This window comes from Prunus persica, chromosome G1, assembly GCF_000346465.2.
Source record: "Prunus persica cultivar Lovell chromosome G1, Prunus_persica_NCBIv2, whole genome shotgun sequence".
NCBI lineage: Eukaryota > Viridiplantae > Streptophyta > Magnoliopsida > Rosales > Rosaceae > Prunus > Prunus persica.
The window spans coordinates 42,708,319-42,726,033 of record NC_034009.1 but is presented as its reverse complement, the minus strand read 5'-3'; the positions used below and the strand labels follow the sequence as shown (position 1 = coordinate 42,726,033).

Below are 17,715 nucleotides of genomic sequence, written 5' to 3'. Positions count from 1 at the left end.
GCAATTACTACGCAATTTCATTTAATTCAATATATTATGAACCTTAAATGTGACTTTAAGATTTAAGTTAGAGATACTTATCACATATTCAAAGTGGCTTTGATAAATAAAATTTAATTAACATCTTTGTGATGAAACGTCCATTTGTTTTCGATTACTAAAAAAAATTTGCTTAATAATTTGTAAATTATAATTTACGAAATGAACAGTTTCAATTGTAATATATGTATGGTGAAAGATTTCGACACCTAAGTATTGTCTCATTCTCCTTCCGGTTCGAGATTATGAGTATGCTACGGAGCTGGTGGGGTGAGACTAGCCAATAGTATTGTCCCATTCTTGATACATGATCTTCTAGCAACACGCACAGGTTGACGCGATTGCTCAGACGAGTGTTTTACACGTGGAGGTCTGCGGGTCCCACATCGCCGGGAGCAAGTACTTGCGTCCACGTACACCCACCGCATTGTAGCTAGCTCCCGTCGTTTTGTCCCAAACGACCTCCCCGGGGTAACCCGGGTAAGCCCCTTTCCCAAAAATACCCGCACACGCGCTCACAGCCTCTAAAGGCGCGTCTCTCGTACCCTGAAAATAGCCGTTTTCAAACGGGTTCGTCACCGCTCCCGCCAAAACCGTTGCAAGACTGATCACCATTCCGTCAACCCCAACGTCGCCGTTAGGAGGAACTAACGGCGCCGTCTGCGGCCCGTACATCGGCTGGTGAAACGGCCACGCGCACTGACCCGGACACTGGCTCCCCGGGTTGCCCACCCACGCATACGCCAGCCTGCCCGTCTTTCTCCCCACGCCCCCCGACCCGTGGGACCCGCACCGGCTCATGCAGAACCCGTCAACCGCCACATCAGCGTCCGTGAGAACCACGTTGACCGCTGCGTTTCGACCTGTTGATGCTTTGGCTGCCAAAGCCGCGAGTTTCTGGTCCGTGAGTGTTCTCCCGAGAGAGTATGTCTGGTCGAGGATTTGATTCCCTACAGCGACGGTGCAGGGCCCTCCCCTGTACCTTTCTGTAGTCTGCCACCACGATGAGACTGAGGGTTGCGTGGTGTGGTGGGAGCTCAGAGACTGAACAAAGTCGACCAATATGGACCGTTGGATGGGGGAGAACTTGCCATACCATACGACATTGACTGTGATGTTGCCTTTAAGCAGTGGGCCTTTGTGGTACTTGAGCGTAAGTGGTTGTTGTTGAACGAGAGCTGAGAGCTTGCGCATGGTGGCTGTACAAGGGCTGAGGAAGGAGGAAAGGGCAAGAAAAAATGTGACCCAGATGGCCAAATGGGAAGTAAAAGCCATTGATGAGAAGGTTAGAAGTTGTTGCTTGTGTTTAAGTGATTCAGAGAGTGATGACTGTGAGGTGTTTGTAAGAATGCTTGTGAGGCGTATTTATATATAAACAGATGGGCGGAGAGAGCGAGTGTTGGGCATGTTTTAAATGCAGCCGCGTGGGTTTTAAGTTCTGACTTGGTTTGATTTGGATAGGATTAATAGGCAGCACAGCACACAGGGTTTTAGTTTGCGATGAACATTATGCACAGATCATATGATATATTTCGATGGAAAGGTTTATTAAGGGTAGGTCGGCTTGTCCTGCGAAGGTTTTGCTTTGGTGGGTTTTGACTTTTGATATTTTTAATTTGGTAACCTTGTTTCTCTGCATCTTCCTCATGTTTATCCTCAACCATGTTGGTTAAATTCTATCACTCTAGTCATGTATATTTTATTGTAAATTAGTATTCTAGATACCTATGGCCATTAGTAGAGAACTCACTATAATATTATGCACATCCGACTTGTGAATATTAATAGATCAAATTGGAACACAAAAGTTTGAACATCAACAGATTACATAATTAATATATAAGAGCCAAGCTTTCGAGTAATTTTTGCTACATTACGTGATTAGTGATTACTCAATTAAAAAAAATTAAAAAAATATTTTTACACATATCCTATGTGTATTGGATGGTGCACCAATTACGTGGTGTACTCGGAACATACAAATATTTCTCCAAATTTTCTGTGGGTTTGGTTGATGGAACATAGTAACGATATATATACATGCATGGTGGTGGTTTCACTAGATATGGCAGCTAGCTATAGTGGTGATAAAGGTGGTTTTCAGTAAATCAAACTACCCAACTTAATTAGGTTGGCTCCTAAACTATGTACCTAATTTGTTTACCAACTTTTAATGACCAAATTATGTGATGACAACACGTATTCAAACGTTGGCTCCTCATTCATTCAAACATTGGTGTAGCCAAAAAAAGGGCTTTTAAAAAGGGGTTGTTCTTTATCAAAATGAGACCTAAACTAGGGTAGAGGTGAAGAACCTTGGAAAACCAAAATGGGGATATACAGTGTTGAATTTTGATGAACAATATCATGGGTCGGAAAGTTATGCAAACCTAAGATAGTGGGGGCATGCAGTGGGTCGGTGCTAATTTGTGATATTCTCAGAGAGAGAGAGAGAGAGAGAGAGAGAGAGAGAGAGAATGTATGTCGAATTGTCAGGCACTAGACTTGTGGATGGATTGGAGACGATGCACCGCCACGGCGGGCCTGGCGTGTCCAATGTATTATATATGAATGGCTCTCTGGGCCCTGGAGTTTTAAAGAAGAAAATTGATGGGCGGCTCATGGCTGCCAAATTTGCGGCATGTGGAGCACACTTGACACTTATTATGTACTGCATATTGGTCTTTGTATGGTGCCTCCTTCGACCGCGTTGAGTGTTCTCGAAGGAATTTTGGTTGGAAGGACCTACCACCACTGACGTTCATAATAAGTTGCACAAATAATCACGGAGAGAAGAAAGGGCATGCACTGTAATAGTATAACAAGAATTATTATGTGCCACGATAATTCTATGTGACATGTTTGTTGATAGTCATTATTATGTGCTACAGAAATTATGTATATAGCTCAATCAAGTTTTTCCACTCTTGCCTACTTTCAATTTAACCAACACCCAAAGTTTATGTAAATGCGGCTTTTTTCTGAATACATCACAGACTGTCAAGCAACACTGAAAGGGAAACAAAATAATAGATTTTCATTATTGGAAATGTGATACAAAAAGAATAACAAATATATGTATGTTACACAGTTCATCCCCCTAACAATTATACTTCTCTACATAATGTGTACTCCTAATATTTCCAAATGTCACATAAACCATTGTATGTCCTCTAAGAACTCTTCAGCACTCTCGTATCTCAAACCAGAGTAGAACAAGTTGAGGTTGAAGGGTCAAACAGAGCAGGAAGCAAGAACTTCTTCCCATTAGAACCATGAGCATTGTAGCTAGCACCGGTTGTGGGGTCCACCAAGAGGTTTCCAGCATAGCCGGGATAAGCGCCTTTCCCATAAACCCCAGTGCAAGCAGAAGCAGCCTCCAATGGAGCCTCTTTGGGACCTTGGTAGTAGCCATTTCCAAATGGATTGGTCACAGTCCCAGCCAAAAGGCTAGCCAGGTTGATGACCATGCCGTCTAGGCCCACATCATTGTTGGGGGCCACCAGCGGAGGGCCCTGGGGCCCATAGATGGGCTGGTGGAATGGCCAGGCACATTGGCCAGGGCATTGGGTCTCGGAGTTTCCCACCCAAATGTAAGTAAACTTCTGGGTTTTGCCCCTAATGTGGCTGGAGCTAGAGGAAGAGCTATGGCTTCCACATTTGCTCATGCAAAACCCATCAACCAAAACATCGGATGAGGTCAAAACAACGTTGATTGCATAATTCTGGGCACCCTTTGAGGCCAATTGCTGGATTTGACGAGCAGTGAGGGATTTTCCCAGAGAGTACTTGTCATCCAAGGTTTGGGTGCCCAAAGAGAGGGAGAGAGAATATTGTTTCTTGGAACTCAAGAGGTGGTAGTATTTCTCTATGGACTTCAACCACGTGGCAACAGATGGTTGGCCTGAGGCGGGTTTGGATTGGGGAGGAGAAGCAAGGGAGGTGATGAAATCAGAGACGATTGCACGCTGGGAGGGTTTGAAGTTGCCGTACCAGATCAAGTTGATGGAGAATTTGCCAGAGAGGAGAGGACCATTGTGGTACTGAAATTGCAAAGAGGGTTGCTGGGTTTGGTCAGAAGAAGTCTCAGAAAGGCTCCGAGCTGCCGAGCCAAAATGGAACAGAGAGATCAAAAGCAGTAATTTCAGAAAAGCAGACATGGTTTCGTGTAAAAATAAAAGTGACCAATTTGAAACGAAGCTGAAAGTTTTTGTGGGTTTGGATTGAATTGGAGAATGGAGAAGGAAATTTGTGTATATATAGGGGTCAAAAGTTGGGGGGAAGAAAGTGCATGGAAGGAGGTAAAAGGGTTGAAACTTCAGCACGTAAAGTGGGAGAGTGAGAGGCCAGCAGGACAACGCGTTGCAAATTTCAAGTGGGTGAAGGGTTTGTTTGGATGGATGGAAAGAATTTGAAGACTTGCTATCACATGACAGGTTTGATTGAGCCAGCCAGCTATTTGAATAGGGACAAAATAAAAGACAGCCCAAGGAGTTATGGGGGATAAAAACGACAGAGTTTTGGGCTCACTCTCTCATGACTGTCAGGATTTACTTTTTTGTGGAAGAGGAGGACAAAAACGCGTTTGCTCTTAAGACTTTTATGTGGCGAAGGGTGTGACTAATTATTGATATTTTGTCATGCAAGAGTGAATGTGAAGTTGATTACTATTATTGGTGTACATGTGGCGCAGGGCATTGCCATAGTTTTTAATGGATGCTGGTCAAAATAGATCTAGCATGTTCTCTCCCACCTTTAATAAGAAAAATCAAGGGACAAAAACAAAAACAGAATGAAGGAAACATATGCCTTTTGGGAAGTGAAGTATGAATTCTGCTTTTAAGTAGGGAAAAAGGAAGATGCGAAATTAGAACATCATTTAATATTAAGAAGAAAGATATCACTAAATTCAAAGTTAAATAATACGCCTTCAACTTCTCAATAAAGTTAATTACGATTTGATTTTTGAATTTTTGTTGTTGTTGTGATTGATTCATCTAGTTACATATATTAAATCAATTCGTCAACTTGATGCTTTTCCATTAAACAAAATTAGAATTATACGTTATACAAGGTAAGAGCAATTTTCCCTATTTATGTTTGTGTGGAAGAAAAGTTGTTATAGAGTGAGCTACTTTTTGACCAAAAACAAAAATACAATGAGCGACTTTTTGTCCCTCGCATACTCTATGGGCTGTCTCGTCTGTCCTAATTTACATAGCTGGCTCATCCCTGTCATCTGCTAAGTCTTAGATTCGGTCCCAAGCCAGCCCTAAACCAGTCTCACACACACCCAATTTGAACCTCTTTCTCTGCTATATAAATACACCCTCCCCCACTCCTCTCATCTCACACCAAAATCACAATCCCTCCTCTCCAAAATCCCCCTCTAAATCTCTATATCAATCTCTTTGTTTTTCCAAAACCCCAAAAGGAAAATGGCAGTTTTGGGTTCTTCTTCTTCTCTTTTGAAACTCTTTCTTGTTGCCTCTTTGATCCAAGTCTCTTTGGGTTCTAGCAGATTTTTCCAAGTTTCCTTGGCAACAAGGAGGCTCAGTGAGCTTGTCCAAGACCAAACCCAGCTCTTGAAATACCACAATGGCCCTCTTCTTTCTGGCAAAATAGCCATCAACCTCATTTGGTATGGCAACTTCAAGCCTTCCCAGAAAGCCATCATCTCAGATTTCATCACCTCCTTGTCTTCCTCTTCACCCTCCAAAACCACCCCACCCTCCGTCGCCACGTGGTGGAAAACCACTGAAAAATACTACCACCTCAGCTCCAACAAGAAGACCTCTCTCTCCCTCTCTCTGGGAAGACAGATTCTTGATGAAAAATACTCCCTTGGTAAATCCCTCACAACCAAACAGATTGTGCAATTGGCCTCAAAGGGTGACCAGAAAAACGCCATCAACGTCGTTTTGACGTCTGCCGACGTGGCTGTTGATGGGTTCTGTATGAACAGATGCGGGACCCACGGGTCTGCTCTGGCCTCTACCAAAACTGGTCTCATCAAGGGCAGCAAGCGTTCCAAGTTTGCTTACATTTGGGTTGGAAACTCAGAGACCCAGTGCCCAGGGCAATGCGCTTGGCCATTCCACCAGCCCATCTATGGTCCCCAGAGCCCACCACTGGTGGCCCCCAACAACGACGTGGGCCTAGACGGCATGGTCATCAACCTGGCTAGCCTCTTGGCCGGGACTGCAACCAACCCCTTTGGAAATGGCTACTTCCAGGGCCCAGCTGAGGCTCCATTGGAGGCTGCTTCAGCTTGCCCTGGGATTTATGGGAAAGGGGCTTATCCTGGTTATGCTGGGGACTTGTTGCAGGATCCCTCGACTGGAGCAAGCTACAATGCCAATGGTGCTAATGGAAGAAAGTACTTGCTTCCAGCTCTCTACGACCCTGCTACTTCATCTTGTTCAACTTTGGTTTAGTAGCTGCAGAGATAATTAATATGTATACGATTATGTAGGAGTTAGATATATTCATTGATTTGTTGATTAAATTGTTGGGTTATGAGGATTATAATAATATAATAGCAGATTGCTTCGATTTGCATTAATTTCCACGAGTATTTTCAGATTTTCATCTTTTATATAAGCGAAATACACAAATTTACGTTGCAGAATTAACTGCGCTTAATCACAAATTCCGTTAATGGGTATTATCAGACTTCCAAGTAAATATAATGTCACCACTTTCTTGTTAATTGAGCTAACTTCGGCTTTCAAACTTGAAAGCTCCCAACGGACTTTTTTACTGGTTATAAGTTTGAGAATATGTAGGCATGCCAAGAAACCGACCATTTGGGTATAATATTATTATACAGAAAAGAGGAGGCAATTTATTTTGGCATCTGAATTTACAATTCCCATTCATACACTCTGGACTGAATTTTGCAAATAAATATACATGATCTTTGTCCTTTTGTGAACTAGGGACAAAGCAAAGGCATCTGTTTGCTCTTCACCATCATAATTTATGTCTCCCGTCACTTTGGACAGCCCTTTACTATTATTATTCAAGGCTTGGCAGCTAGCCCTTTTCTTTTTGCTTTGAAGGGGAGCTAGCATTGGTTGAGGATTGTATGTTCTTTGTGAAACAACAAAAATAGGGTAATGACAATTTAGTATTCAGTAGTTAGTCTCTATCTTTTTAAGTTATAATTATATATTTCGGTCTTTTAAATTTGTTACAATGTGATTTCACTATTAATGTTCTATCAGATCTCATTGTTAGTTACCTATGGTATTTATGGGTTCCACATTTTTGTTATTTTATTTCTAATATTTATATGTAATAAAATATTCATATAATTTTAAAAAATCAATTAAAAATAAGAAGAAAAAAAAAAACTAATCTCTCTCTGCTCTCTCTCTCTCTCCTCTGCGCTCTCCCTATCTCTATATTTTCTTCTCCCCAATAACCCATACCTATCAATAATGTCGTTATTGACATTATTGCTAATAGGACGTGCTGACGTGTTATCGATTCATTTTCGACAATATCATTGTCTTCGAACTTAATAAAGAACACCAAAGTCTTTGTACAATACACCATGACGAATCTATCTACTTGAGTTTTTAAATTCTTCAAAATTACTAGCATTGGCAATGACTAATGGTAACTGCCAACCCATTTGATCACTAGCGAAGGGATTTATTTCAAAGTAGGGACATAAAGCAGGTGAAGTGCAATAATATAAGACAGATAAGTCAGCATATAAACTATAGGGGGTTCCTTAGCTTTGTCCTCAATCTATAAACAAAAAACAAATCCGGTTTGACAATTAACTATTCAAATTGTGCAAAGATCATGTTCATATAAGTGCAGACCGCTTCTGTATATAAATATGCACACAAAGGAACTTGGGTGTTACAAGTAAGGGATTAAATGCCACAGTTTTTCTTCTTACTCAAAGAACAAAAAAACCTAATTAAGAATTTGGTCTTGTTCATCTGGTAAATTTCGTTATTGGCCCGACAAACTGGTAACTTTTGTTTTTGTTTTTTTTTTCGAAAAATAGAAGCGTTAAATAAACTAATCTAAATTACAAGTAGGTGAATTCAAACTCGGATGATGGGAATACATCTGCTCTAGCAACTTGATGAAGGCCATCTAGGATCCAACTTTTGCTTTTGTTCTACCAGATACTACTAAATAATCTTGATTTAAATAAAGGCAAGCTCAAATAAGAAGAAATCAAGGGGCAAAGTTTCATGATGCAAATCAGAACAATTTGCTTTTTATATAATTATAACCCGCACAACAAAAGAAATTACAACAAATCAATGAATATATCTACTCCTAATCAGGCGTATACATTTCCGTCTACTAAAAGCTCTCAAACCCCACAGAAGATTTAAACCAAAGTTGAGCAAGATGAAGTTGCAGGGTCATATAGAGCAGGAAGCAAGTACTTTCTTCCATTAGCGCCATTGGCATTGTAGCTTGCACCAGTCGAGGGCTCCTGCAATAAGTTCCCAGCATAACCAGGATAAGCCCCTTTCCCATAAACCCCAGGGCAAGCAGAAGCAGCCTCCAATGGCGCCTCAGCTGGGCCCTGGAAGTAGCCGTTTCCAAAAGGGTTGGTTGCTGTCCCGGCCAGGAGGCTAGCCAGATTGATGACCATGCCGTCTAGGCCCACGTCGTTGTTGGGGGCCACCAGTGGTGGGCTCTGGGGACCATAGATGGGCTGGTGGAATGGCCAAGCGCATTGCCCTGGGCACTGGGTCTCTGAGTTTCCAACCCAAATGTAAGCAAACTTGGAACGCTTGCTGCCCTTGATGAGACCAGTTTTGGAGGAGCCCAAAGCAGACCCGTGGGTCCCGCATCGGTTCATACAGAACCCATCAACAGTCACGTCGGCAGACGTCAAAACGACGTTTATGGCGTTTTTCTGGTCACCCTTTGAGGCCAATTGCACAATCTGTTTGGTGGTCAGGGATTTCCCAAGGGAGTATTTTTCATCAAGAATCTGTCTTCCCAGAGAGAGGGAGAGAGAGGTCTTCTTGTTGGAGCTGAGGTGGTAGTATTTTTCAGTGGTTTTCCACCACGTGGCGACGGATGGTGGGGTGGTTTTTGGGGGTGAAGATGAAGACAAGGAGGTGATGAAGTCTGAGATGATGGCTTTCTGGGAAGGCTTGAAGTTGCCATACCAAACGAGGTTGATGGCTATTTTGCCAGAAAGAAGAGGGCCATTGTGGTATTTCAAGAGCTGAGTTTGGCCTTGGACAAGCTCACTGAGCTTCCTTGTTGCCAAGGAGACTTGGAAAAATCTGCTAGAACCCAAAGAGACTTGGATCAAAGAAGCAACAAGAAAGAGTTTCAAAAGAGAAGAAGAAGAACCCAAAACTGCCATTTTCCTTTTGGGGTTTTTTAAAGAACAAAATTGATTGGTTTAGAGTGGTATTCTGGAGAGGTTTTTGGTTTCCAAGCTGAGAGGGCTTGTGATTTTTGGTGTGGTATGAGAGTGGGGGTGAAAGGGTATTTATATAGCCGAGGAAAAGGTTCAAGAATAAGGGTTAATTGAATGTGGGAAGGGGTTAAGAAAGAGAAAGAGGAGAGAGAAAGAGAGAGAGAGAGAGATATGGGTTGCTTGCTTGCTTCCCATTCACGACTTGCGGACTGTGGCCAGTAAGAAAAAAGTGACCAAACGGTACTCCAAGCGCGTTTCTTTATTTCGAAACGATTAACTCATACCTGCTCTCTGCTCCCCACCTCACGCTCCCACCATGCATTTTGATTCCACGCGACGAACACAAATATCAATCAATAACCTTTCCTCTTTTATTTCCGTTTTCTAATTTAAAAAAAAATACAAGTACAAAACTAAAAAGAACCAAACAAAACAACTTTCCTTTTATAAACATGTGAGAAATTTAGAATTAAAATAGCATTTGGATACTGTGAGAGGGTTTGTATTGTACAATTATTCCTTCCACTTTCACGAAAAAAAGGTGATCATTTAATATAATAATGTAACACTATATCAATTGTATTTATTTTCTTCATGTGACAATGTAAAGTTCTTTTGCGTATAATCTCAATAAAATTTACCTTATATCCGAGAGCATGTGATGAATGCTGTAGACACGTGACGATATATCTAAATGACAATTTCTTTTAAAACATGTAAAATTTACTTAATTAAACAAGTTTATATGGATCCTGTTATTTTTACAAAAGTAATTGTCAAAATTATTATTCTAATTTGAATTTGTGGAGGTGAATGAGCAAAAAGCGTAGAGAGTGAGAGTAGAGATTTGTCCTCATTCCAGAAAGAAAACGTGTGTTACAGCCAATGCCTAAATGGATTTATTAATTATGGGTAGGGCAGGGTGAGGCAGAGCCAAAGGCAAAGGCAAAGGCATCCTTTGTGGAAGTAAGTGAATCCTTTTTCCTCTAGCTACAAGACAAAAAAGCATTACAGCTTAGCTACAGATCGCACAACCACCAGAATTGACCAAACCACCCTTCATTAAACCCCCTCGCATCCGATTATTCGGCGGGCAATACCGTCAACTCACTATCGAAGATAGACGTTGCGTTTACAGGCTGGCTTGTGGGCAGAAAAAATGAATGTCTATCGGGAAGCGTGGACTAAGCCAACTGGCAGTCATCTGGTATCCGATGTGGGACGATCACGTGAGGGCACGCGCACTGTAAGTCCCCGCGTCGCACTGTCGCAGTCTCTCCGCTCACACAGAGCTCGTGAGTGATTGGTGGGGGGCTGGCACAGGGGGGGAAGGCGAATCTTACTTATGATCATTTAATTAAGTAGTTAATTAACTAATTAGGGTTAATTAAATGATGTGGATGTAAATTTGAAAAGTCCTTGAGGCGCCAGCTGGATCTAACAGCTTGCAAGTCTAAAAACCTGCTGGGCTGATGGGTTCTTAGGTGGAAGGTTTTCACCTAATCTTTTTATGACCAATAAATCCAGAGGAAGGGATTTATATCATCTGACACGTCATTATTTCCATGTGTATATTAAATTGTTTTATTATTGTTTTTAATTTTTAATTGGCTCTTCATAAGTGTTGAAGGATCTTATCTTCCATTTAGGGAAATGCATTAAATTTGATGTCACCTTTAGTCTTTCATGCATGTAAGAAGTAATGAAAGTGGAGGTGATTTATGAATAAACCCTTCAAACTATTTTTTTTGTTGTTGGCTAAAAGTGATTTTTCGTTCATATAATTTACGTATTATTTATTTTTTATCATTGTAGTTTCAATTTAGTGAAAAAAAAGATAAACTATAAAGACCAAAAGTAATTTTTGAACTTTAAAAAAATATAATAGTAGATAGCCTAAGCTACAAGAAATACTTGTGTGAAACAGGAATAACACTATTTTATTATCCTGACCAATCACTGCACGTCACACGTGATAATTTTTTCACGTGGTAATATGTAATTGGTTGGGGATAGCAAAATAGTAATATCCCCGTTTCATATAAGTTTTTATGCTAAACTACAAGGAAATGGAGGGATTCACACACACACACTACCAAAGTGCCATAAAAATTCAAATTTGAGACCATTGATCTACAACTCCTTCAAGCTACCTTTATTTTATTTTATTTTTTTGACAAATTCAAACTACTGTAATCTAACGAAAATTGATTTTTTTATATTCCAAAATTTGATAATGTGATGCATGCCAGTTATGATTTTATTGGCGGTTAAGTTTTATTTGTGGTACATTTTACTGTTCACCAGTCTATATAAGATGTTGTTTCGCCAAAAAAAGGCTATTAGATGTTGCAAGAATCACTTTTCCTGTATATTAGGGGCTATAGGATTTTGCTAAGACAATTCTGGTCTATTGTCTTTGGTACATAATGTCACCTAATGATATTGATGGAATTGATGTGAGAACCAATACCCATTAAACCCAAACAAAAAAACATCAAAATTACTTGAGGTAATTGTGAGTTTAGTCTAAGTTCATGTTTAAATCTTGCTTATAATGCCACGCTGCCATGTAGTTGGGACAAAAAAAAATTCAGTTACATTTGAAGGACTCGAATTCTAATTCTATCATAATCCTAATTTATTATTAAATTTTCTTTCATTACGGGCTTAAACTGGTTGATAAATGTGAGCAAAGAAAAACATGATGAGAACATTAATATTTATGACAAAAGCTTGGGATGTTTGTTTTCATTTTGTTAATATTGCGAGGGTTTTATGTTAGACTATAATTATACGAAACAAAACTATGTGTTTATGTGTTAATCCTGCATCATTGTATTCTTTGAAATTGAAAAATTGACATGATCAAATTGGATTCCCATGTTCTTTAATTTTTTTTCTTCTTCTTCTTCCTCGTGCTAATTGGAAAATATTGTTTAATCAAACTAGAAACAAAGTGATTAATTAATAGTTTGGAGATTTTAGAACATTGTTTCATTATATACCGGTCTATGTTTATTAGGAGAAAACAATGGCCTCCCTAACCCGTGAATTCAAGTAATTCCAACGTTAACATATATACAGTAACATGACTCGTGATGAAAGTTCATGAATCATAATATACTTTTATTTCGTTTTTAGAGCGAATTAAATCTGGTTTTTGTACATACAACAGGAACAGGTGCATGTGCAGCAGGAGCAGGAATATTCTAATTTTCATATATAGTTGCAAATTCTCATCACCAGCCGGGCATGAACGTGTCAAAATGAAAATCCCAATCATGCCTATTAATTTAACAAATAAACCTAGCTCTAATAACATAACAAATGGTTTAAATTAATTGAGCTAGCATTAAACAAATGATCACGTTAAACTAGAATAAGTAGCTGGCTTTCGTCATCCTTATCACCCTATCTGTAACCTAAATTCATGAGCTGCGAGTAATATATAAGAAGAGAATTACTCTATCAGAAGTAAGGTTCTTTTTCTTGTTTGCGGTTGAGAGGGTAAGACTATTCAGTTAGATCGACGACCAAGCTCATATATGTAGAAAAACTTGCATAATCCCCGATGACATAGTCCAATTTTTGTGCTAATTACTTGTCCTATTAATAAAATCCTATCGCTATTCTCTTAAAAAAAAAGAAAAAAACCCATAAGAATTTAAAAAGAAACATGCATTGGGTTTATTGTAATTAATTAAATTAATATCCTGTCAGGTTTAACTTGTAAATCAAATCATAATGTTTTGAGTTTAACAATGCGTCCCCCTACAATGCCCTAACACCCCGATTGACTCAAAATAAAAAAAAAAAATGAAAAAGAGCGTGTCTCTCGGCAGATTCAGCACTAGATATAGTTGCTTTGTTTCTTCCCTGCAGCAGACAGTATAATTTTTTATAATTAATCAGTTTAGTTATTAAATTAAGTTAATACCCTTAATTTAATAAGTTTTTGTAGTTGCCCAGAAAGGTTCCATGAATGTAGCCTGGTCTAGTTGATTTCGTATGTTTTAGTTAGGGTTCTGTTTATACATGTAGAGCTATACGCCATGTCCTTATAACATATCCTTATCCTGGATTTTTCTTTGTCTCTGTTCTGGAGGACTCCTTAGCTGTGGTTGTCTATATGCTCGGGGAATAAACAGAGCTGTAAGTAACTATAATAAATTCGTTTTTGACCAAAACATGGAACTGGTATGGTATTATAATGTCAATCATATTCCATATAACTTAGCAAAATGCTTGTGAAGTCTCCTCGGATGCTACCAGCTGGGCATTGATCCAGCTAGCCTGTCTAATGGCTGACCACTTCACGTTTGTACCTATACTTGCAAACATGGTTACCACTATGTCATATTAAAAAAAATATGGTCACCCTGATAAATGATAATTTTATAATAGTTTGCACGAGTGGTGCTTTGGAAATCCAATTAAAACTCGTTTCCATCAGATTATAATATCTCTGTATTCAACCAAACATTTACTAGCATGTGCTTGGTTATCATTTCTTACACACACTGGTTCATCACGAATTTTAGTTCAACACGTCTAATTTTTAAATCTTTACAAAAATTCAATAATATATTTAATTATGATCAATAAAATATATAGACGAGCACATTTTTTTAAGAAAACATTAAAATGATAACTATTTAATTATGTGATTAAAAGATTTTAAATTCTATTAAATTTTTCGCAGATATGATATTTGAGAGAATTTCAAAAAAATAAAAGACGATTTGAATCATTGCAATACAATACAAAATAAACCCTACAAAAACATCTCTCAAATAAATACTGTAATGGTCAAATTTGAATTATCATGAAATGTCAAAGAAGCAAATGTAGTGCCGACTTTAAATTATATAGATCTGCAGTGGGCAGATCTAACAATTGAAAGAGTTGGAACTGCATATCTGTTATTCATTCAATAAAACTTAAATAACATTTATACCCTGCAGTGACCACATATCGGGTATGGAACTTGTAGTACCAGACATGGCATGTGACCCACAAAGCCATAGGAGCCTGCATGGGCTACCTTTTCAAGTTCTGAAAATACCATGATGTTAAAGTTCATTGCACTTTCGTTGCAGATAGACACAGACTCATCTAAGCAAGACCCTCCTCTTTTGGGCCTACATATTCTAGTGGACAAATCTTATTATACCTGCTCGCTTTACAGATTCTTTTCAGAAACAAGCCATGGCAAATACAATCGAGATCTCACCCCTTTCTTTTCTAGTTTTGTCATCCACTTTTGTTAGAATAAAGGGTTGTCCAGCTAAGTAAATCCCACCCACTCTTGCTTTGTTGTTAAAAGGCAATGCATTATTGAAACTGCTGATGGTGAGGTAGAAAATTTATCTAACACTCATTTCAGTCTAGTAATTCAGAATAAATCGATAAATTATAAACCCTAAATCTTTATAATCATGATTCGAGTTCAATCTTTGATAAAATAAAGTGTGTGAATACTAGTTTTTGCATATTGCACTGATGGTCTCTATTTTAGAGAAATTATTATGTACGATGGTAATATTACATACTGATGCGGTGATAAAATCACTCGTTGCATTGTTCATGTACACGCAGTTTTCAATGGTTTATGATTCATGTCTTTTGATAAGTATATATATTTTACTTCACTTCATGAGTTATGTGGTGGTGTCCATGTATCCTTGATTTGATCGTATCGAGACATGATTGCTTGCACTTTCCAGGCTTCATGCGGACTGAAAAAAAAAAAAAGTTAACCTCATCAAAGTATGCCTCTATCAAGAATCTATAGCCTATAAGTACCTAAAATTGAAAAGAGAAAACATAAAAAATAGAAAGGCCAACTTAGTCTCATGTTTCACATGTTTAAACCTCACTAGGCTTGAGCATATATAGCTTTGAGGTAGTGGGAAAACAATAGGAAACATCTATGTATATGCAAAAGCTCAAGTATTAAGGTATAAATTAATCGAAAGTGGTGCCTAGTAATTTGGTTTTAAGCACATGCAGCCCATTGTTGAACCTTTGCAGGTTCAACGTTCCTTCAATTTTCACTCTTTCTGCTTCCCTCGATGCCATTTTGGTAGCCAGGAAATCGAAGTTGGCGTCAGCAAAGCAAATGCAAAGCAAAGTCACCTTCCTAATCTCAATATCTAATCCTAATTAATCAAAAAGTGTTCAAGAATTGGAGATTCTTTCTTTTCCTATGCTTTCGTGATTGGACGAGAATAACACTATATTGTTATTCCCAATCAATCACAAATTGACACGTAAAAAAGTAATTACATGTGATTAATATTTCCATTTCATATAAATGTTTCTCCAAATAAGGACCCCACCAATTCATTGCACGTAGGAGATGCTGCTCATATAAATTAGGGTTTTAGATTGCCAAAAAAAAAAAAAAAAACTAACCCTTGCCTTGATGTCATATTTATTTATTTTTTTCTTATCATGTTTTGGGATACAAAATCACTCATAGTTAAGTTTGGCAATCAAAATTTCTACTCCATCATATAGACAAATGTTTGATTTCTCTAATAATATATAATCAATTGTATGAAGAAAAAAAAATGTTCTCAATTTCAAATTTTTTGAAAGGCTTTGATATTTGAAACACTTTGGTTGGTGCATGCAGCAGCAACTACCATTATATTATGCTCTCACTCCTTCCTCTCAATCTCATCACTGAAAAAACACCAAAATCTCTCTCTCCCTCTGAGAATCTTTCAAACCCCAACAATCTTTTTCTTTTAAAACATGTGGAAATTATGGGTTCCTCTCAATTTTCTAAACCATCCTATCTTTTCCCTTTCCTTGCTCAATTGAGCTTAATAATTCACGTGTGTCTTGGAGCAAGAAAGCTAACATCACTCTGCCAACCTCCACCCATGGTGGTGATTTGCTCCAAGGGGACCTCCCAATTTCAATTCTATGGTATGGAAATTTCTCACCACCTCAAAAATCCATTGTTGTTGATTTTATTCTCTCTCTTAATCATATTGATCCACAAAAAGACCAACAATCCAAGTCCTCAGTCTCTGTGTGGTGGGGCACAGTCCAAACCTACATGAAAAAAGCTGGCAAAAAGCCAACCCGCATTTCTCTATCAACCCAACTCTCAGACAAAAACTACTCAATTGGCAAAAACTTGAAGAAATCTCATGTCTCCGAGTTGGCTCACCGGGTCAACTCGTCACCCGGTGGGTTGACTCTTGTCCTCACATCGCATGACGTGGCGGTTGAGGACTTTTGCATGAGCAATTGTGGGTCCCATGGCCACAAAGCCAACTCGGTCTTCATCTGGGTTGGCAACTCGGTGACTCAGTGACCGGGTCAGTGTGCGTGGCCGTTCCACCAACCCGTGTACGGGCCGCAGACAACACCGTTGGGTGCACCCAACGGGGACGTGGGGGTGGATGGCATGGTCGTAAATATAGCGAGTCTTTTGGCCGGTTCTGTGACGAACCCGTTTGGAAGCGGCTACTATATGGGCTCGGCTGAGGCTCCGCTGGAGGCGGCTTCGGCTTGTCCTGGGGTGTATGGGAAAGGGGCTTATCCCGGTTATGCTGGGGTGTTGCAATTGGACACAAGTTCTGGTGCGAGCTACAATGCGATTGGTCTGAACGGGAGGAAGTACCTCTTGCCTGCTCTGTTTGATCCTAATACTTCTCAGTGTTCAACCATTGAGTGAGAGTGTTGAGCTTAGAAGGACACGTGGCTGATTTGTGGTGATCATTGTATATGTTAATGTGTGGGTGTAAGTATAAAATGATGTGGTTAATGTAACTATTGCACATGAACCCATTTAGTAAATGAATTTCACTTGGCAGGTTTTCTTGCTTTCAATTTCAATGCCTCCTCGGCAGAAGGGGCCATGCAAAGTGGCCCACCTGGTTGGGATGGGCTTTAAGTCCAGCTATAATATGTGTTTTGTGAAGAGTTTACATATGAACAGCCCATTTACGAAGCCACATCCATGTCAATGCAAGAGATTTTGGGGTGAGGTAGTTTCGTCAAAAATGTGATGTAATTAAGCTAATCTCTTTGAATTGTAGACATGAATTTAGCTAAATTGACTTGAGTGGATGTGCTTCTCACTCTGCTGCACCCGAGTTCGAATCCCCTTCTTTATAGTTTTGATTAAATTAAAGTAGAATATCACTTGTATAAATAAAAGAACTAATGTCTTTGAATTATAGCAATTAGTAAACTACATAGGTTAAATCGTGAAAATAAAAACCATTTGA

At 39.2% G+C, this 17,715-nt stretch overlaps 4 protein-coding genes and 1 pseudogene across 4 annotated transcripts; 2 read left to right on the top strand and 3 right to left on the bottom strand.

Moving 5' to 3' along the window:
- LOC18789244 (protein EXORDIUM-like 2) lies at positions 144-1,740 on the bottom strand. Its single transcript, XM_007223084.2, has one exon. The coding sequence runs from the start codon at positions 1,312-1,314 to the stop codon at positions 385-387; it is 930 nt and encodes a 309-aa protein (XP_007223146.1). The 5' UTR covers positions 1,315-1,740; the 3' UTR covers positions 144-384.
- On the bottom strand, positions 3,056-4,281 carry LOC18789068 (protein EXORDIUM). Its single transcript, XM_007222703.2, has one exon. The coding sequence runs from the start codon at positions 4,197-4,199 to the stop codon at positions 3,240-3,242; it is 960 nt and encodes a 319-aa protein (XP_007222765.1). The 5' UTR covers positions 4,200-4,281; the 3' UTR covers positions 3,056-3,239.
- On the top strand, positions 5,369-6,610 carry LOC18789063 (protein EXORDIUM). Its single transcript, XM_007222516.2, has one exon. It carries the CDS (start codon positions 5,478-5,480, stop codon positions 6,474-6,476), a length of 999 nt encoding a protein of 332 aa, XP_007222578.1. The 5' UTR covers positions 5,369-5,477; the 3' UTR covers positions 6,477-6,610.
- On the bottom strand, positions 8,245-9,523 carry LOC18793137 (protein EXORDIUM). The gene has a single exon (XM_020554442.1). The coding sequence runs from the start codon at positions 9,401-9,403 to the stop codon at positions 8,405-8,407; it is 999 nt and encodes a 332-aa protein (XP_020410031.1). The 5' UTR covers positions 9,404-9,523; the 3' UTR covers positions 8,245-8,404.
- On the top strand, positions 15,977-17,418 carry LOC18793567 (annotated as a pseudogene).